At 47.3% G+C, this 21,427-nt stretch overlaps 1 protein-coding gene across 1 annotated transcript in view; it reads left to right on the forward strand.

The window, feature by feature from the left end:
• The window catches only part of FKBP1B (FKBP prolyl isomerase 1B), a 163,061-nt gene extending 141,851 nt beyond the window's left edge, over positions 1–21,210 (forward strand). The window contains exon 4 of the mRNA XM_086926268.1: positions 20,546–21,210. Within this exon, the coding sequence (XP_086782394.1) occupies positions 20,546–20,674 (129 nt within the window). The 3' untranslated portion in view covers positions 20,675–21,210. The remainder of the gene's footprint in view (positions 1–20,545) is intronic.
• Positions 21,211–21,427: the final 217 nt, after the last annotated feature.

Here is a 21,427-nt window from a genome sequence, read left to right on the forward strand (position 1 = left end):
TGCCTCATGACGAGCTGAGCTAGTCATGAGCAGCGAAGGGGTTAAACTAAGACAAGACTTGGAACATTATAAGCGATTGTGCAGCTTATTGTCAGACATAACTCCGAATAGAAGCCCTTCGTTTGACAGAACATAAGCAGCCAATAAACAGAGGTGTTGTCAGGGTTGACGAACAGAGTCTCATCATACACAGCTGAGCATTACTCTTTGGTTGGGAAACCCACTTGAAGGATAAAAAAGGATGAGTGCGGCAAAACTCCCTGTAATGTAATGTAATGTAAAAATTACTTATAAAGCGCAGCATACACCGGACGGTTTCTTGGCGCTGTTCAATTATTTGGTGAGAGGCAGAGGGGGAAGGGGGGAAAGCTTAAGTGTAAACACTACGGAAGAGATGGGTATTGAGGAGAGACCTAAATTGAGAATAAGAGGAAGAGAGTCTGAGTTCCAGTGGTAGAGAGTTCCAAAATGAGGGGGCCAGAAAAGAAAATCTGAGACCTCCATATTTTTTGCGCATGAATCTGGGTGCCTGGAGGAGTGCATGGTCAGAGGATCGGAGGTGCCTGGAAGGGACATAACGATGTAGAAGGGAAGAGATGAAGGAAGGGCCGATACCGGCCAGAGATTTGTGAGTAAGGCAACCTAGTTTGAACTTGCAACGTTCTGATACAGGAAGCCAATGAAGGGCTTTAAGCAGAGGGTGGACATGATGATGTTTGGGTTGACGGTAGATCAGGCGAGCTGCCTGATTCTGTATCAGCTGCAGTCGTTTGATTTGATATTGAGGGATGCCTGCATACAAAGCGTTAGCATAGTCGATCCGAGAGCTGACTAGAGCCAGCAGTGCCAGGGTGAGGGCTTCGGTGGTCAAGAAGTGGGCTATTTTTCGGATCTTCCTAAGCTGGAAAAAGCAAGAGGAAACAGTAGCACTGACCTGATGCTTCATAGAGAGATCGTGGGAGATATAAACCCCCAGGATTTTCACTTTATCAGCAGGGTGGCGAGGGGGGCCGAGTGAAAGGGGCCAGAAGGTGGAGTTCCAAGGGTTGCATGGGCCTCCGACAAGAACAAGCTCCGTCTTGTCGGGATTAAGCTTGAGATGGTGGGCGCTCCTCCAATTGCTGATATGGCAGAGGGTGGCTTGGAAATTGTGGGCCGCTTCGTCAGAGGAGTCCAGGTTGAAGACAAGTTGAATGTCGTCTGCATAATTAAATGCAGAGACATTCCTTCCCCGGAGGGAGCGGATCAGAGGGGTGAGGTACAGGTTAAAAAGAAGTGGTGACAAGGACGAACCCTGCTGGACACCGCAGGTAAGCATCCTCCTGTCGGCCGAAAACTGGGAGAGTCGGACGGACTGGTGGCGGTTAGTCAGGAAGGAACGAACCCAATTAAGGGCCGTCCCGCCGATACCCACTTCTTTGACACGGTCGACCAAGATGGTGTGGTCGACTGTGTCAAAGGCCGCCGATAAGTCCAGGAGGACCAAGGCTTGGCTGATGTTGGAATCAGCGCCTCTACGGAGTTCCTCCATGACTGAGAGGATAACCGCCTCTGTCGAATGGGCAGGTCTAAACCCGGCTTGCTGGGAGTCCAGGAAGTTAGAGTCTTCAATAAAGGAGCTGAGGACGCTGGTCACGTGAGTCTCAAGTACCTTACTCAGGTAAGGGAGAAGGGAGATGGGACGAAAATTACCCATAACCCCGGGATCAGCGTTGGGTTTTTTTTAATATAGGAACCACCTCAGCGTTCTTGAACTGGCTGGGGACCTCGCCGAGCAGTAAAGAGTTGTTCAGGAGGGCCAGCGGAGGGGCAGGGCAGGCCGAGAAGGCAGCCCGGAGAATCGCAGGAGGGCAACAGTCTGTGGGGGAACCAGATGAAACTTTATTGAGTAGGGAGGGAAAAACGTCCTCTAGTATGGGGGGGGAGATGAGTGAGGGAATGCGGGTTAAAAGATGGGGTGACCTCAGAGAAGGGCATCGCCGGCGGTCCGGAGGAAATACTGTTTTTAATTTTGCTGATTTTATCTATAAAAAAGCAGTTGAGGGAATCACAAAGAGCTTGGGACGGAAGGGGTTTAATGGTCACCCTATCCGGATGTGAGAGCTCCTCCACAATGGCAAAAATTTCTTTGGATTTTTGCGCAGAGTTAAGAATTTTTGAGGAGAAGTAGGCGGTTTTAGCTGCTGAGATAGCCTGTTTGTATTCTCCAGAAAGTTTTAGGAAATGAAGTTTCTCTAAAGGGTCGTAGTTTCTACGCCAATGACGCTCAGCTTGGCGAAGTCCCAGTTTTAGGGATTTGAGGCTGTCTGAGAACCAGCGATGTGCGTCATGGGGACGCTTGGCTCTGATTAGTTTGAGGGGAGCGACCTTGTCGCTGGCGGACTCTAACCATTCAGTTAATGCGGCTTCTTGAGAGTCTATGGAGCCTAGGCAAGGCAGGGCCGAGGATGTTAAAAAGGCGAGGAAGAGGTCGATATCTGCTTTATTCCAATTGCGAGCCAAAAGGCTGGGGCCTCGGCTGTGGGGGGGCGGTGGCGGGACCAGAAGACAAAAAGAGATCAAAAAGTGGTCCGACCAGTGGCAAGGTAGTATTGTGAGCGATTTGATGTCCAGATTATAGGTCCACACCTGATCTAGGATGTGGCCTTTAGAGTGAGTGGCTGTATGTATATGTTGACAGCCATTGAGCCCACTTAGTAGGTCAGTGAAAGCCAAGGAATGAGGGCTTTCATTTGCATCTGATGGCCAGTAATTAAAATCACCAAGGACCAGGATTTTGGAATTATTAATTGTGAGCTGAGAGAGTAGATCACCGAAGAGGGAGGGAAAGTTGGGCATGGGTTGAGGGGGACGGTATGCCAAAACACAGATAAAAGGGGACACCGAGGATTCAAATCTGATTGCCAGGCAGTCAACCTGGGGGATGGTGAGTAGAGAAAGGGAGCTGAACCTGAGATGAAATTTAATAATGGCGGCTACGCCGCCTCCTGGTTTACCAGCCGGCCGGTGGGCTTGGAGGATGTAATAACCCGGTGGAATGGATGCCAAGATGTCGGGGGGGGGGAGGGGGGAGTCGTCATTCAGCCAAGTCTCCGTTAAAAGGAGAATGCCAGGTCGGTCTGAGTCCAGGAGGTGGTATGTCATGTTGATGCCTGACTAGCGACCGGGTGTTGAGATATGTTATTGCTAGTTCCGTATTAGCAAGTGCTTGAGCAAGCAGGGGTTTGGAAAGGGGGGGGGGTGATTGTGAGTTCAGGAGTGGGGGAAGATAGAAGGGTCCCGATCTCGGGAAAAGAAGTGCGGGCTTGGTAGACGCCAAGCTGTTGTAGTTTTTGGAGGCTGGCGGGTTCCAACGGCCAGGGTGAGTGTAGAGCAATCAGGTCTCTGGGGGCATAGGATGTGTGTTGGGCAGAGTGGCAGGCCCCAGGCCCCGGACGGGCGCAGACGGGCTTGCCTTCGGCGTGCCTTCGGCGCGCAATCGTCGCGCCCGCTGCGCTCGTCCGCTGCGCTTCCGGTAGGGGCACATCCTATGTACCAGTGGGGAGAGGGTTGGGAAAGGGGCATGGCCAGCGCCGGTGGGCATGTCCAGAGAAGTGCGGAAATGGCGGCAAATGTCAACACAAACACCTCGCCCGCACCAGCGCTAAATCCGCTGTGCAGGGGTGTCAGAATTCAGAGAAATGCGCGATGCCAAGAGCAGGTGAGCAAGTATTTTAAAAACACAAATGTCAAACAGTTATTAAAAGCATAAGCAGTTCGTGCTCCCGGCTGTGCCTCAGGAGAAATAAATGAACAGGGCTGCGCTAGTGATCAGCGCTTTAATAGGCTCGGCAAGAAAGGGGCGTGGCCAGCGCCGGTGGGCGTGTCCAGAAAAGTGAGGAAATGGCGGCAAATGTCAACACAAACACCTCGCCCGCACCAGCGCTAAATCTGCTGTGCAGGGGTGTCAGGAATTCAGAGAAATGCGCGATGCCAAGAGCAGGTGAGCAAGTATTTTAAAAACACTCCACTCCAGAAGACATACTACAAGATGCGGAAGATCAGAACCCGGTTCTCATCATGAAGCATCAATTGCTGCCCCTGTGGAGCAGTGCAGCAGGTTGGTCAGTGGCTTGTTCTAACCAAGTTCAAGGATTTGTACAGCGCACTACTCACCCAGAGGGTCTCAAGGCGCTTGGGGGAGGGGGTGCATTATTTATCGAAAAGCCAGGTTTTAAGTTCCTTTCTGAAGGAAATGTGGTTCTGCGTAAGGCGGAGGTGAGTGGGGAGAGAATTCCAGGTCTTGGCCGCCAAGTAGGAGAAGGATCTTCCTCCCATGGTGGATCTGTGGATGCGCGGAACTGCGGCGAGGGCTTGATTGGAGGATCTTAGTTGGTGGGTGGGTGTGTAGAAGGACAGTCGTGTGTTGAAGCATTCAGGTCCTAGTTTGTAAAGGGCCTTGTGTGCGTGGGTGAGGAGACGGAACGTTATTCTCTTGTTGATGGGAAGCCAGTGGAGGTCTTTCAGGTGACCGGTAATGTGAGCTTGGCGAGGGATGTCCAATATGAGTCTGGCTGATGCGTTTTGGATGCATTGGAGTTTTTTCTGTAATTTGTCTGTGGTTCCGGCGTAGAGGGTGTTTCCATAGTCCAGTCGGCTAGTGACCAGTGCGTGAGTGACAGTCTTTCTTGTTACGGTGGGGATCCAACGAAAGATTTTCTTGAGCATACGAAGTACGTTGAAGCAAGAGGATGAGACGGCGTAGATTTGTCTGGTCATCGAGAGGGAGGAGTCTAGGATGAAGCCTAGGTTACGTGCGTGGTCTGTGGGTATGGGTGCCGTGCCCAGGGCCGATGGCCACCATGAGTCGTCCCAGGCAGAGGGGGATGATCCTAGGATGAGGACTTCAGTTTTGTCTGAGTTAACTTTTAGGCGGCTGTTTTTCATCCATTCGGCTACTTCTTTCATGCCTTCGTGAAGATTGGTTTTGGCGGTGTTAGGGTCTTTGGTGAGGGAAAGGATCAGCTGGGTGTCGTCAACGTAAGAGATGATGTTAAGGTTGTGTTGTCGTGCGATGGATGCGAGGGGACTCATGTAAACGTTGAAGAGGGTGGGACTGAGTGATGATCCTTGTGGTACTCCGCAGATGACTTCAGTGGCCTCTGATTTTAATGGGGGGAGTCAGACTCTCTGGGTTCTCCCGGCGAGGAACGAGATGATCCAGTCCAAGGCTTTTCCTTGTATGCCGATGTTGCTGAGGCGTTGTATGAGGGTGCTATGGCAGACTGTGTCGAAGGCGGCGGAGAGGTAGAGTAGGATGAGGGCAGCTGTTTCTCCGTTGTCCAGAAGCGTTCGGATGTCGTCTGTCGCTGCAATGAGGGCGGTTTCGGTGCTGTGTTTGGCTCGGAAGCCGGACTGTGAGGTGTCGAGTGAGTTGTTGGATTCAAGGAAGGCGGCGAGCTGGCTGTTGACGGCTTTCTCAATGACTTTGGCAGGGAATGGGAGGAGGGAGATGGGGCGATACTTCTTAAGTTCAGAGGGGTCTGCTGTGGGTTTCTTCAGGAGGACGCTGAGTTCGGCGTGTTTCCAGCTTTCTGGGAAGGTAGCGGAGTTGAAGGAGCAGTTGATGACATCACGGAGATGGGGTGCGATGATGGAGTCTGCATTGTTGAAGATGTGGTGGGGACAGGGGTCGGTTGGCGAACCTGAATGGATGGAGTTCATTAGGCGGATGGTGTCTTCAGTGTTGATTGGGTTCCAGGCGCAAAGGTTATTAGAGGGCGGTTTGGGTTCAGAGGTGGGTGGAGTGGACTGTTCATTGGAAATGTTCTCAAAGCTGTTATGTATGTCGGCTATTATGTTGTAGAAGAAAGAGGATAACGAATCGCAGAGGTCTTGGGAGGGAGTAATGTCGTTTGAGGCTGCGGTGGGGTTGGTAAATTCTTTGACGATGTTGAATAGTTCCTTGCTGTTATGGGCGTTGTCGAGTCGATCCTTGAATGCTGATTTCTTGGTGGATCGGATCAATTGGTGGTGTTTGCGGGTGGCTGTCTTGAAGGTTGTCAGGTTGTCAGTGGTTGGGTTTTTTTCTCCATGTTTTCTCGAGAGTACCGCCTAGTTTCTTGGATTTCTTAAGGTCATCGTTGAACCAGGGGGCCTTTTTGCTACCCTGTTTGGTTCGGTGGTTTTTCAAGGGTGCCAATTCGTCAGCGCTGTGAGTGATCCATTGTTTGAGTTTGGTGGCAGCTTGGTTTAGGTCCGATGAGAGGGCGGGAGGGTTTTGTTTGAGCGATGTGAGGAGTTGGTCGGTGGTGATTTTGTTCCAGTTTCTTCGCGGAATAGGTTGTGGGTCGAGGTAGTTTTGTAGCTGAAGTGAACACAGCTGTGGTCCGTCCAATGGAGAGCTGTGGTGTGATCGAAGGAGATGTGCTTGCTGGAGGTGAAGATTGGGTCGAGCTTATGTCCAGCTACATGGGTGGGGGTGTCAACAAGTTGTTTGAGTCCGAGATTGGCCAGGTTGTCCAGAAGGGTGGTGGTGTTGCTGTCGTTTTTCTTTTCCAGGTGGAAGTTGAGGTCTCCCAGTAGAATGTAGTTCTCGGAGGTGAGGGCGTGTGGGCTGATGAAGTCAGTGATGTCTTTGCTGAATTGTTGACGGGTTCCTGGTGGTCTGTAGATGAGGGTGCCTCTAAGTGTGGTCCTGGGGTTGGTGTGGATCTGGAAGTGGAGGTGTTCGGCGGTTGCAAGGTTATCGTCGAAACTGGTCGTGATTCTGATGGTGTTCTTATGAACAATGGCGATGCCTCCTCCTGTTTGGTTGGTGCGGTCTTTTCGGATAATCTTGTAAGCGTCCGGAATGGCTATGGCGATGTCGGGTGCTGATTATGCGTTCATCCAAGTTTCTGTAAGGAAGGCGATGTCCGGTGAAGCAGTGTTGAGTAGGTCCCAGAGTTCAGTGGCGTGTCTGTGGACCGAGCGGGTGTTCAGCAGGATGCACTTCAGGTGGTTAGAGTCAGAGCTTGTTTGGAGTTAGTGGATATGGTGTGGGTCTTGATGCAGGCGAACTTGCAGGAGTGGCAGGCGAAGGGACCGTGGGTGCGTCCTGGGGCAGCTTCGTAGCATTGTGGTGTGTGTCCGGGGTTGAGGGCTAGGAGGGTGGCGGCGTTGTACGTTATGGAATAGTGGAAGGAATAAATAGGTTCACTGGAAGCTTCTCTATGCTGCGGATGCTAACCCTGGGAATCGTTACCTCTTCTGTGATTCTCAGTTCCTCTCCACCAGCACAAGAGGGTACTCTACCTCAGTGGGACCTTGGTCAACCTGTGTGTCAGCCTCTTGGGCACCAGTGATAGCACGGCTAAGATTGACACCTTGTTAGCTGCCTTTTTTACACAAAACCTGTTTTGCTTTGTAAATGCCCTATGATGCTCCCTGACAGGTTGTTCCTCTTTTCTGTTGATGTGGGAAATTCAAAGGCTGACCGTGGCCTCGCAGTGCCCTTATAAGGAAGGGATTTACTGTCACCACCACAGCCATGTCTACTCCCTCGCCTCTACAGCGAGTAGCCATTAAACATCAGCTGCTCGCCGCCACAGAACGTCAGCTGCTCGCCGCCACAGAACGTCAGCTGCTCGCCGCCACAGAACGTCAGCTGCTCGCCGCCACAGAACGTCGGCTGCTCGCGGCCACAGAACGTCGGCTGCTCGCGGCCACAGAACGTCGGCTGCTCGCAGCCACAGAACGTCGGCTGCTCGCGGCCACAGAACGTCGGCGGCTCGCGGCCACAGAACGTCGGCGGCTCGCGGCCACAGAACGTCGGCGGCTCGCGGCCACAGAACGTCGGCGGCTCGCGGCCACTGAACGCCGGCGGCTCGCGGCCACTGAACGCTCGCGGCCACTGAACGCCGGCGGCTCGCGGCCACTGAACGCCGGCGGCTCGCGGCCACTGAACGCCGGTGGCTCGCCGCCACTGACTGCCGGCTGCTCGCCGCCATACTCTTGGCCCAGACAAAGCTTCCCTGAGCTGGCTTGCTTTCAAGCGGAGTGACCCCAAAGCATAACACTGAAGAAGGACTTGCTAAGCCAAAAACGGTCCCTGGCTGTACAACAATTCAGAGATGGGGTGGAACCTGTTAATATGCAGATCCATTAGGTGATCACGGCCCCTGATTAACCTTTTCACAAAGGAAAACCACCTACCGTCTCTGCCCTCCCGTTTTCATCACACCTGTAAATGTGTATCTATCATACGTGTTTCACCTTCATTGTAAGGCAAGGGTGTTTATTGTCATGGAATGCAACTTGCCCCAAGTTGTTTGTGAAATTTCCTGGTCGCATGTGTTCCAGCCAGGATGCCCCATTACGGATATTTGGTTTCAAATAGGCATGGTCTTTTTCTTCGTTGAATATTTAATTTGCTGTCTTTCCAGCTATGCATGTGCAATATTTGTAAACTCGCTAATGCACAGGAATGCAGACGCCGACTGGGGCCTAGTGGCCCTCTGGATGCCCAACCTCCATCTGTGGCATTCAAAGGGGTGGCATCTCCACTGCCCCTGTTCCCTTCTCGGGATCTCCATAAGGACGAGGAGTGACAGTTTGGTTCAGGAACACTCAAAAAATGTCAGCAAGACTAAAGGGTGCCCAAGGGTGCAGCTGTCCGGGCACCCGCAGCGTAGCCTGAGCTATGGTCTTAGAACGGAGTAGTACAACTTTGACTACATTACTATAGGCGTATTCAGACACAGGTGTGTCCTATAGATGTACGCAGATGTGTCCTATAGGTGTACGCAGACGTTTCCTATAGGTGTACTTGGACGTATCCTATAGGTGTACACAGACACAGGTGTGTACTATTGGCTTACGTAGATACAGGTGTGTACTATAGGCTTACATAGATACAGGTGTGTACTATAGGCGTATGCAGACACAGGTGTGTATTATAGGCGTATGCAGACACAGGTGTGTATTATAGGCGTATGCAGACAGTTGTGTACTATGGGCGTATGCAGACACAGGTGTGTCCTATAGGCGTATGCAGACACAGGTGTGTCCTATAGGCGTATGCAGACACAGGTGTGTCCTATAGGCGTATGCAGACACAGGTGTGTCCTATAGTCGTATGCAGACACAGGTGTGTCCTATAGATGTACGCAGATGTGTCCTATAGGTGTACGCAGACGTTTCCTATAGGTGTACTTAGACGTATCCTATAGGTGTACACAGACACAGGTGTGTACTATTGGCTTACGTAGATACAGGTGTGTACTATAGGCTTACATAGATACAGGTGTGTCCTATAGGCGTATGCAGACACAGGTGTGTCCTATAGTCGTATGCAGACACAGGTGTGTCCTATAGTCTTATGCAGACACAGGTGTGTCCTATAGTCTTATGCAGACACAGGTGTGTCCTATAGGCGTATGCAGACACAGGTGTGTCCTATAGGCGTATGCAGACACAGGTGTGTCCTATAGGCGTATGCAGACACAGGTGTGTCCTATAGGCGTATGCAGACACAGGTGTGTCGTATAGGCGTATGCAGACGTGTCGTATAGGCGTATGCAGACGTGTCGTATAGGCGTATGCAGACGTGTCGTATAGGCATATGCAGACGTGTCGTATAGGCAGACGTGTCGTATAGGCAGACGTGTCGTATAGGCAGACGTGTCGTATAGGCAGACGTGTCGTATAGGCAGACGTGTCGTATAGGCAGACGTGTCGTATAGGCAGACGTGTCGTATAGGCAGACGTGTCGTATAGGCAGACGTGTCGTATAGGCAGACGTGTCGTATAGGCAGACGTGTCGTGTAGGCAGACGTGTCGTGTAGGCAGACGTGTCCTGTAGGCAGACGTGCCCTATAGGCAGACGTGTCGTATGGGCGTACGCAGATACAGGTGTGTACTATGGGCGTACGCAGATACAGGTGTGTACTATGGGCGTACGCTGATACAGGTGTGTACTATGGGCGTACGCTGATACAGGTGTGTACTATGGGCGTACGCTGATACAGGTGTGTACCATGGGCGTACGCTGATACAGGTGTGTACTATGGGTGTACAGTTGTAAGCCCGCGGACCGCTGGCTTCCACTGTTCGCACCCATTGGTCAGAAGGGGCTATTGGGGTCCTCAAAATGAAACTTGGGGAATGGAGATAAAAGTGCTGAGCGAGAAACTGTCCTCCGTGACATCTATATCGTTTACTGTAGAACCCCAGAGAACGATAAGGGGGTGCAGTCCAAAGCAGCTGAACAAGCAGTACATACTATTTCACACAAATTATCGAAGCAGTGGATTCCATTAAACGCATCACCTGGTAAATGGTGAGTCATTTCTAATCGACTTCCCACTGTCTCCTCTGTTACATTGTGAAAGAACACACATACAGCAAATGTATTTAATTGGCGCGTGCTGTTTGTTTCAAAAGCCACATACAGAGATTTTCCATTTGAATCTCGGCATGCTATGGTCTGCTTCAAAAGGATACTAGGAAAATGCACTCCTGTTCTTTTAGAGCATAAGTGCTTGTTATTGCGGTCTCGAGACCCACATCAGTAGTTGGAGATGTAAGTCTGAGTGTCAGGTGACACTTCTTAGACACTTCGCTTACAAAGTCATAACAAGGAAGGTGAGGGTTATTTTCTTAAGCTTGTTGGAGTGCACTACCACCTGGCAGAGAACCATGCTTTTTTCATAGTTGCATTCCGTAGTAGGCAACCCCAGATGTAAACTGTGTGTGGCTCAGAAGTTGCGCACTGGCCGACCAATCTTTTTGACAGGTCAAATGATACCTTTCGGCAGGGATGCAAACACAACTTCCTTGATGCTGCATTCATTGCCATTAGCCTGGGTTGTTCGTTGGCAGTATGCAAGGTCCTTAGCCGTTCTAAATGTTTGATAACCTTAGTCAATCCATTTACATTCTGTAGCTGTGAATGTATCATGTGGAGAGCTTGAAAATTTGCTAAGCTTTGATCAGCATTGTACACAAGTATTTAAGTTTTTGGGCCAAACAAGATGGCAGTTTTTTTATCCCATGAATATCCTCTCCTAGACCATTTTGAATATGAATATGCTCGGTTGGAAGTCGGAGAACATGCTATGTTCTTCAAGGTGATATAGAGTATGGCAGACACAGTTAAGATCATGACATGGTTTTGGATAGGTTAGGTTTTGATAGATTCATGGAAAGTGGCTTCAGTGCAAAGAAGGTGGAGAGGTAGGTCTGGGTAGACTCATGGAAAGTGCCTTAAAGATGAAAAGAGAAGAGTTATCTCCAAGGTAGGTACTAAGTCACATTTGGAAGCATGCCATGCCTGGAGACTGGGTTATTCGGAAATCTGATTTTAGTGTAGGCCATTGTGAATGTGCCAAATCCAGCAGAGAATGACCAAGTAGGGTCATTTTTAGCCCTACCTGAACACTATTCTAAATTAATTCAAGAATGCATCAGCATTGTCCACTGATTTATCTATTTAGAAAGTTTTGTATAGCGTAAACGTGACCCTCAAGGGTATCTGAGCGCTTTACATGGAGTGAGCACGATTAGCACTTGGTCTGATCAACATGCAAACATATGCGTTAGAGACGAACAAACGAACAATTAAAAATCGACTAATAGTGGTTGGACTAGAATAAAACCAGTACTAGGAAGGATAGTCTACATAAGAGTTTGATATCTGAATCTATTCAATGTCATTGATATGTTGACTTAGGGTAAGAACTTAGTCAGTAGATAAGATTCGGCTTCTTTTTTGAAGGCGTATATGGAGGAAATTAGGCGACGGTCCGGTGGTAAAGAGTTCCATATCTTGTGCGATAACCGAGGATGCTCTAGCCCCAGTTTTCTGTTTGGGGGTTCGTTGATGTCTCAGCAACAAGGTGAGCGCACTTCGTGAGGATCTGCCGCCCCTGATTTTTCTAGCTTTTGGGCCAAGTAAATGGGGTTGTTGAAGTGTAACTCTTTGCGCGTCATACATGCGATTTTCAGTTGAATTCTTGCTTTGTATGGAAGCCAGTTTGAGGTTTTTAGGGCAGGTGAGATGTGTGCATTTCTTTTAGATCGATGACGAGTCTTGCTGCTGCGTTGAGAGAAGCTCTTAGTGGGGCTGGTTTGTATTTAGGTAGGCCACATAGTGTGGTGCTATTGTAATCCAATCTGGGCAATACTAGGGCTTGGACACTTGTTTTAGAGCTCCATGAGGTAGGTATGGTTTCAGTTTCCGCAGAATGCTCAGTTGGTAGTTTGCTCCTTTGGTGGCTGCACTAATGTGACCCCGCATATTTAGGTGTTTGTCTTATGTAATACCTACGGATCTGGCAGAGTCTATGATGTGGGGCGAGCATTTGAGGGCTGTAAGATGATTCGGCCACAGATCAATTGTGGAGTTGTTATTTAGCGGAGAGATGAGAAGAAATTCTGTTTTCACAGCGTTGACTTTGAGGTGGTTAACAGTGAGCCAGAGGTGTGTATTTTGTAGGATGGAATTGAGGGATATAATGTCATCTGGAGAGGCGATTTTGAGATATAGCTTGGTGTCATCCACATACATATGGTTGTGTATGTTAACAGATTTTAGGAGGTTTGCTAGTGGTTCCAGGAATAAGTTAAAGGGAATAGGGGAGAGAGCGGATCCTTGAGGAACACCAAACGTTATTGCGTGTGTCTTAGATAGAGATTGATTCATTTTGACTCTTAAGGATCTGTTTTGGAGGATAGAAGAGAACTATTGTAATATGGCCCATGATAAACCCATTCTTTGTTCCAGTAGTTTTAGTAAGGTGTCGTTTCTGATGGTGTCAAAGGCAGCAGATAAATCAAGTAATATTAGAAGCCATGATTCTTTCTTGTCCAGCATTTTTAGTATGTCATCTACAATATGAGTAAGGACAGATTCTGTGCTGTGATCTTGACGGAAGCCTGATTGGAAATGATCGAGTAGTTGACATTTTTCTATGTGATTGCAGAGTTGTTTCTGTACACATTTTTCTAAGAGCTTTGCCAGTGTGGGGATGTTGATGGGCTGGAAGTTGTTAGGGTCAGAACAGTCTGCCATAGTTTTTTTTAGAATGGATGTTACTTGACTGATCTTTAGGCAGTCTGGGATAGTGCCTTGTCGTAGATAGGCATTTGCAATCTTTGTCAATAGTGGGAGGATACAGGTTTTGATCTCTTTGAATATGCTAGGAGGTAGAGGGTCAGTGAAGTGGTTAGATAGGTTTAAAGATGAGAGAATGTTGTATATATCCTCGCTGATTGGGGAGAAGGTGTTCCAAGTGGCATTATTTTTGGTGGGGGGCCAGGTGGGGTCCCTTCCGTAGATTGGGAGTTGTAAGATAGTCAGACTGGGGCGCTAGTTAAAGTTTGTTCTCTATCTTTGTTGTTTTATCCTTGAAGAAGGTGGCTAGTTCTTCGCAATTTAGTATAAGGAAATTATAGCTAGCAAAGGTGACAGCGGAACTTATTAATAAAAATACCTCTCTATACGTGAAATATTTAAATGTATTAAAGGAGCACCCTAATAAAAACAATGTGTACATATAGAAAAATTCTTCTCATGATAAATGTATTTACTCATTTTTTGTATAATTCATAAGTCATTGAATATTACAGAAATTCAATTGTGCATATACGATTCCAAGATAAACATTTCAAAAAAATTAATTAAATTAAACAGCGTTTCGGCATACACGCCTTCATCAGGTAGCCGTCTATTGCTCATATAATTTTATTCTGGATGTAGAAAAGTATATAATGTGGTTCTGCAATTCTCTACTTTAAATTAAGGTATTGTGGAGCTGAGGGAACATGTAGAGGAGAATGGCCACAAGACTATGATAACACCTTGGCAAGAACTTCAAAAACATGGACTTCACTTAGAAGACGATTTCGAATAACTGGAGATGATCTCCTGAATATAAAAAAGATTGCATTCCAATAAGGCTTTTTATCGGAAATGCCGTCCGTCAAGGATAAGACCAAACAGCCGGTAAAATAAGACCCAAATGGACCGGGGAGGCTTTCTATCAGAAATGCCGTTAGACAAGGATGAGACCAAACAGCTGGTAAAATACGACCCAAATGGGCCCGTGGAGTATCTCCTGAAGGGTAGATAGTTTCGGTCCAAAACGCCCCTCGCTGAGATGTCACCGGCAGAAAGTATGCTCTGATACGAGTGATACGAATCTTCACATTTTTAAAGGGTTCTGGGTCCACAGTCTAAGGGGATTTATGTGTTATGTGATTGCTGTTTGACTGTTTTGAATAATTTTTTGGGCCTTTTTCTGGCCTGGTTGAGTTCTAAAAATATTAGCTTTCGCCTGTCTTATTTTTTGATTGATTGTGTTCCTCATTGATCTTAAGCGTTTTGGCGATTCCACTTATGCAGAGTATTTTCATGCTCTTTCTGACGTTCTTGGATTGCTTCTTTCTGTGTTCGAGTTGTCATTGAACCATGGCTTTGAGTTTTTATTGGGGATGTTTTTCTGTTGTAAGGGTATGATAGTCCATGATTTCCCATATCGAAGTATTGTAGTAGGCTGTGAGGTCGTTGACATCCTCCATGTTGGTCTGTGGGATAAAGGTGTTGTTGCGTAGAGTGGTTAGATCATTGTGGTTTATATTACTAAGATTCCTTTTCCATTGTTTGATTTTCTTCGGTTGGCTATTCTTTGGGCTCTCCTTTAAGCTGATGAGGAAGGTGATGCGATAATGGTCTGACCAATCACATGGGTAATAGACTCTAAGGAGATAGCGTCCGACTTCGAGATAAGGTCCAAAGTCTCTCCCTTGTGTGTGGGACTGTGGCAGATTTGGGACATCTCATGGTTTAATAGGAAGAATTTTAAGCGAGTCACTGAGGGGTCATTTAGGTCATTCCAATGCAGATTAAAATCGCCCAGGAAGATGTGGGGCCCTTGAAGATTATCATTTGTTGGGTGCTATTCCACCACCTGTTTGTTCTGGTCTGTTTAGTCGTATGATCTTCTGACTAGGTGGGACTAGTAGATCTATGATGGGAGGAGATAAGTTGTTTAACCATGTTTCTTGAGGATAACTATGTCGAACTTATGTGTGAGAATGAGGTCGTAGATATCTGCTGCGTGTTTCTTTGCTGATCCGCAGTTGAGGAGCATGCACTCTAGTTGTTTATTATTGTGATGAGAGGCCATTTGTGATAAAGTGATCAGTTTATGGTTGTTCTTGTTTATTCTTCTGTGATAATGAATCGGTTCTCTGAAAGGGTTCGCTTGGGTGGATTGGATTTGATTTTGATCAATCTTGTTCATATTTATTCCTGACTTATAATATAGAAGGCGTTCATGAATCTCATTGTTTGGTGGATCTTAATTTGATCTATTTGGTCTGGAAGCATCGTTTGGGTAAGGTATAGTTTGCGGTCCTAGATTGGCTGTGTGGGTGGACTGGAGTATGGTGATGTCTGTATGGATGTCCTTTCTGGTTATCTTGGTTCTTTTTGAGCTGTGAGAGGGCCAAAGACTGGCTGTGATTGAAGTAAGTCTCTGCATATCCTCTTTAAGGTGTTTTATGCAACGATCAATCTCATTGTCGCATTACCCAGTACTCCGGTTTAACGGTAGTGGTGGGTTGCGTTGCGAAATCTGATAATGGTGTGTTGTAGTCAGGGGTGCCTAGTTGAGAGGAGTCCTTATTAGTGGAGTATTTATGTTGTGTATATATGCGAGGCTGATTGGATGTGATGAGAGGAGGCGTAGTGCTGGAGGTAGTGGCAGTGTCGATGGATCTAGCTGAACTAAGGTTGATTTGGTGTGGGGCTGTGGGTTTGTGGATATTATTGTTCCCTGTATGGGGAGGTCTCAGTAAGGACGTGATGGTAGAGTCCTCATTGTTGCGATCTGGTGGGTAAGAGGGGGTGAGTGGGGGGGATGATATTAGATACAGTTGTGGTCTAAGCTAGTCTTGTTGTGGGGGGGTGAGCGGGGGAGTTTTTTGCAATATTCCTAGTAGAGATCTCAGTCAATAATTGGGAGAATGGATCTGGAGGGTGGTGTTGGCCTTGTGGGTGGGTCGGCATTCCCCTGAGACCCGAATTGAGTTGGGAGTGGCCATGTGCGTTAAGGAGGATGTGGAAGATTTTGTCAGTTAGGGTTAGATTTTCATTCAAAGACTGAATTAGTATAATCCCATTATTGTAAAGGGATATGGTAGCATTTGCATTGCATACGGGAGAGGAAGATACCGTTTATCTAAGTCTGAAGTGTTTTTCTTATCCCTGTGATGCTTAACATGGAGAGGAGAGTAGAGTATTTCTCCATTGGGCTCTTTTTTTTGTGTGGAATATAAGGTAACTAGTTCTTGTTCCCTTGGCGATACTTAAATTAGGGTCTAAAATGAGCGTTTCTGGATGCGCTTTGAGTAATTGGTGTTTGTTTTTTTATGCGTTTTTGGAGATGTGGGGGGGTATTTGGTAGTAAAGGCATTGTGGCCCGATGGTTCCAGTTTTGAGTCCATTCTTTGAAACTGGGAGGTATTCACTGGGGCTGTGAGATGTAGGATTGAGAATGATGCTGAAAAAGGGGTAAACCTACGAATAGACCAAACAAAGTGAAGAGTGTTTGAGATTGTTAATAAGGAAATGAGTATGATGCCCACTTTTGGACACTTTGATATTCAGAAAAAAATATTTTGACTGTAGACGCTAGCTTGAGAGATTTGGGAGCAGTGCTCAAACAAATAGGCAAACTGTGCCTTTAAGTCCTATTCTTTAAGGGGAGCGAGATCGACTACTTGTTTATTGAGCAAGAGGCACTGATGCATACTCGTCCCATTTAACATTTTGTTATTTTTGTGGGAACAAATGAAATGAGGCTAAATCCAGGGATGAAGTTATAAACAAAGGTAAGAGCAGCTGGGTGAGGGAGGGGTGGCTCTTTTGTTATAATGTGACAAAAAATGCACTTCACTCCCAGATGGTCAACATGTTTCTCGCCTTATGTCGTCAAGAAGTGATCGTTGGCAATTCTTCAGGACCGAGTGAACTAAAAAACTATCTACACATGAGTGGCAAGGTGCAACGCTACCTACCACTAGTTGCCCCCCTGGGACATAATTATGGGGAATGAGGCAACCTAGTTGGGTATTGAGTACTGCCTCATCAGTTGCGGCGGAGTGTAAAAGACACAGTCAGTGGTGTCTCTGCTCCCATTAGGAGCCAGCCGGCAGACCTACCCCGCTCCGCTGCATCCAGGAAGTGTAGATAATTTTTTAGTTCTCGGTCCTGAAGAATCGCCAACGATCACTTCTTGACGACATAAGATGAGAAACATGTTGACCGTCTGGGAGTTGAGTGTATTTTTTGTCACATTATAACAAAAGAACCACCCCTCCCTATTTACTTTTTACCAGGTTGGGTCCCTCGCAGAATAAAGTTTACCACAGAGGACTCCCTTACCTGTTTCATCATCACTCTGCACTTCTACAATCATGTAGGCCCCTCACACCCACGGCACCCATACGGCAAGGAACAGAAGATCTCCGATAAAGAGCCCCTTTAAGAGTGCCTGTCGGGCATTGCAGCGCCGGCCCGACTAGGAACAGGTCCATATGATGAAGCATGACATCTAGCTTGCTGGGTGTGTGAGGGCCCTAGTTCCAACAGGAGGAATCCCCTATTCACTACTAGATGTCCCCTTCTTTGGCAGCATAGGTTTGAGCCCCACTCCGCCCTTTGCATGGCAGGTGGTGTTGCCGGTTGCGGAAGGCAGGCGCCTCATTACTCCTCGAATGTAGCACCGTCAATGGAGGCTAGCGACGACAAAGCTCTTAACTTCTGTCACCTTCCCCTTGGCAGCGCAGCGTTTCAGGCACAGGATGGGAGGCCGCCGGTAGGAGGGATATGGGTGCTGCTGGGCAGTGTCAGTGGGCTTGCACATACCACGAAGATACAGGATTTTATATGCCTCCTTTCTTTGAGGGCGCTAGCTGGTAATAAGTGTCCCGGATGGCAAGCATGGAAACAGGACAGCCATCAGTTAACTGCTCGACTAGATGCGAGCCGCCATCTTAAGGTCGGGCAGAGTCATCGGGTACTGAAATCCCGCTCGAGTGCCCACCGGACCAAGTCCCCTGGGGTCCCACTGTTTAGGACCTATCCTTGGGGTGACTTATATTTATTAAAAAGGAAGGTTTAGGCCTGGGAAAGGTTTTATTTTGCCAGGTCAAAATGGTAGTTTAAAACTACACACAGGCTGCAATGGAAGGTCTGAGACCTATTTTGAAGGGCTATTTAAGTGGGTGGCACAATAAGTGCTGCAGGCCCACTAGTGCTTGTTATGCCTGGCGCAATTGTACTTTAAAACAGCAGTCTGCTTACCGCACCCTGATGCATTCAGTGTATGATGGCACTCCACCCACGTTATTTCTGGCAGTAACTGCCAAGGTGCTATTTGAACGCACAATTTGACAAAACCAATTTCTATTTAAGGCAGTCTTCAAAGAGGGGGGCTTCAAGTGGTCGAGGTGGGGTGGCTCTGGCCAAAAGCAGCATTATGCTGATAACAGTGATTTGTTTTTTGTGGGGGGTGGGAATGAACGGCAGTAAGTGGCTCTATAATGGGCCATCACTAACATCTTTTGTCATTTATATCCTTGCTGGGCGAAGATGTCAAAAGGGAAGGGGGAGAGCATGTTGCCTAACGCAAGGGCGGTCGACCTCGTAGCTGGGGAACCAGGTTAGCATCTCCGCATAGACGCTCAACATTCTGTGATTCTGGGCAAATCACTTCATCTCCCCATCCCTAACAAAAATGAATGTGGCCGTCTGTAAAGTAACTGGTGCTCATGTAAAGCGCTCTGATACCTTCGGGTCTGGTTTGTGCTATATAAAACTCCACAAAAAAGGGGGGGCTCCAAGTAGGCTTTAAAACCCCAATTTCCAATAATCACATTGTGGATACTTTTACACGTTAGCGTGCCTGACCAGAATAGTATGTTTGGCAGTCATGTATCTGATTGCATTTTTAAAATAGTAACAAATCTTAACTGTAGTGTTTAAGTAAGTCTAGACATAAACGTTGCCAGTTTATAAGAATTGTGAAAAATGTTGAGGGCGAAATCATTATTTTCTTTTTCCCCATTGGGGGGGCGGCGTGGCATTAAAAAGTTTGTAGACCACTGATTAAGGGAATGCGCATGAAACCACATCAAACGCCGCATCTGGTCATGAAGAAAAACATGTGAATGGTCAATACAAGGGAATCAATTTAGCATACGAAGTAAAATTACCGGCGACCCCTTTCCAGTGACTCACGAAGGTCGCCACGTGCGCTCTCCGCCTGCGCGGGTACCGGGGGCGCGCGAGACTGCTGGAAATTATGGGTTTTGACTCTGCATTGAAGCGTGATGGAAATTACTGTGGGAGAGTGACAGGCAGTGACGAGGCGCCGATCGGGAAAATAGTTGATAATGGCAAAAGAGGACGCGTTTAGCTCCACGGTCTGTAAAATTACAGTCTGCGCTAGAATTTGGCATTTAATCTTCGCACAAATGGAAAATGAAAATGGCGAAAAGGCTACTGTTTGAGGCATTTTAAAGCTAAGCTCTGAAAATAGTTGGCGACCTGTGTGTGTGTCACCTTTTCCATGCATTAATAGCGGATTGACTCCGTGTGGTTGTGACAGTGGCATTTGCAAATGAGGTAGGTTATTGAGCACGATTATCGTATAGTGTATAGTATATACGCATCTGTTTTTGTAGGGTGCCGTTTTAAAGTGCATTTACTTGCACTGCTTACCAACTACAAATATCAATAGCGGAGGACTGGGGAAAACATGGGCTTTGATGGCTTTCCTAAAAATAAGAGCAAGTGGGAATAAGCAGAGGAAATCCAAACACAAACCAGCTGTAATCCCTTATGGCTAATGCGTTTAGCTGCTGAAAACACTGCAAGGGGCTGGATTGCGGGACCACAGACCTCGCCCTGGCTGGTACTGGTAGCCATGTATTTGACTTTTTGTGTATGCATGCCGGTGCTTTGCGCGAAAGATATCTTTCGCTCAGGCAAGGCACCGTAACTGTAATGCACTGATCGGCACGGTGCCAGTGCAGTGAGGGGATGGAATGCAGACAGGGCCACTGGAACTATGGCATTTAGCATTCGAAGCATTATCGGTGTAGTTAGGGGGCGCCCTTGCCGCTGCAACCTCATCTGTGATGCAGAGGTGGCCCTGCAGCAGTGCAAGTGATGGGCCCTTGATTTAGTTGCCCTTTTGTGTAATAAAACAATTGCTATCTAGAACTATTTGACAAATAACTCAAATAAGCCACTTGACGAAGTGTATAGCCCGGGCATGGATTTCTGAATCATAGCCTTTCAAGCAGGTCTAAGCAATGAACACATGTCACCACAGGCATAATGTTCTAGTCCATGGCTCCAGAGCCTGTCCTCCATTCCCGGAGGAGTGCCAAGGGGCAACGATGCAGTCCAATTTAAAAAAGTTCAATGAATGAGTTCTTATTAGTAATACCTGAACTTCTATTCACACACACAGTTCTGTAACGCATTCTTTATTCTTTTTCCTATCTTTAGATGTGCTTGGGGCAGAGAGCAAAGCTGACCTGTACACCTGACGTAGCCTACGGAGCCACGGGTCATCCTGGCGTCATCCCGCCCAACGCTACGCTCATCTTCGACGTAGAGCTGCTGAAGATAGAGTAGCCATGACAGGGAGCGCGTCCTGAAGTTGTTTCACTTCCTGTCACTCTGATAGCCTGAAATCATTGTCATGCCTGCAACCTTCCTAGCTTCTGCTTTCAAGCCAGGAATGGCTACCACTGGTTGTGTTTTTTAAATTTTATTTTAATTGTGGTTTTTTTTTGTTTTTATTTGTCGTGTTTCTTTTTTTTCTTTATACGCTTCTCTGCTTTTAATGGAAATCTCGGATTTTAATCTTCAGGTTGTACATTTCATTTAATTTGCATGAGATCAGATTCACAATTAGGAACAAAAAACTCCTCAAGGAAACCACTGCCTTACCTACACTCAAACCAAGGAGAAGGTGCTCAAGAATGAATTGTGCCGCGTGCACATGAATGGGCATTATTACCAGACAGAGATACCTGCGCTGCCACTTTTCAAAAGAAAATGTAAATTTTGCTTGCTGCTGTTTTAAAAGAAATGTCTTGTTTTGAGAAAAAAAATATATATGGAAAATAAAAGCACACCAGTTGATGGTTCTGTGCACTCAGTTCAAATCCTAGTTGTATGTTGTTTTTTGTTGTTTAGATCTGGCTTATAAACAGTTTCCAAGTATTTCTACTGAAAATAGAAACCTATATGTATACCTACAGAGGCTTTTGGTGTGCCCTCTTCAGCCATTGGTGCCTTCAGGTGTCATTCACATTTTGCTTCCAACCACCACAAAGTACAGCATGGCCCAGCTTAATTCATTCCTTAGCTGTGTTGCACTGT

This window comes from Lissotriton vulgaris, chromosome 6 (assembly GCF_964263255.1).
Source record: "Lissotriton vulgaris chromosome 6, aLisVul1.2, whole genome shotgun sequence".
Lineage (NCBI taxonomy): Eukaryota > Metazoa > Chordata > Amphibia > Caudata > Salamandridae > Lissotriton > Lissotriton vulgaris.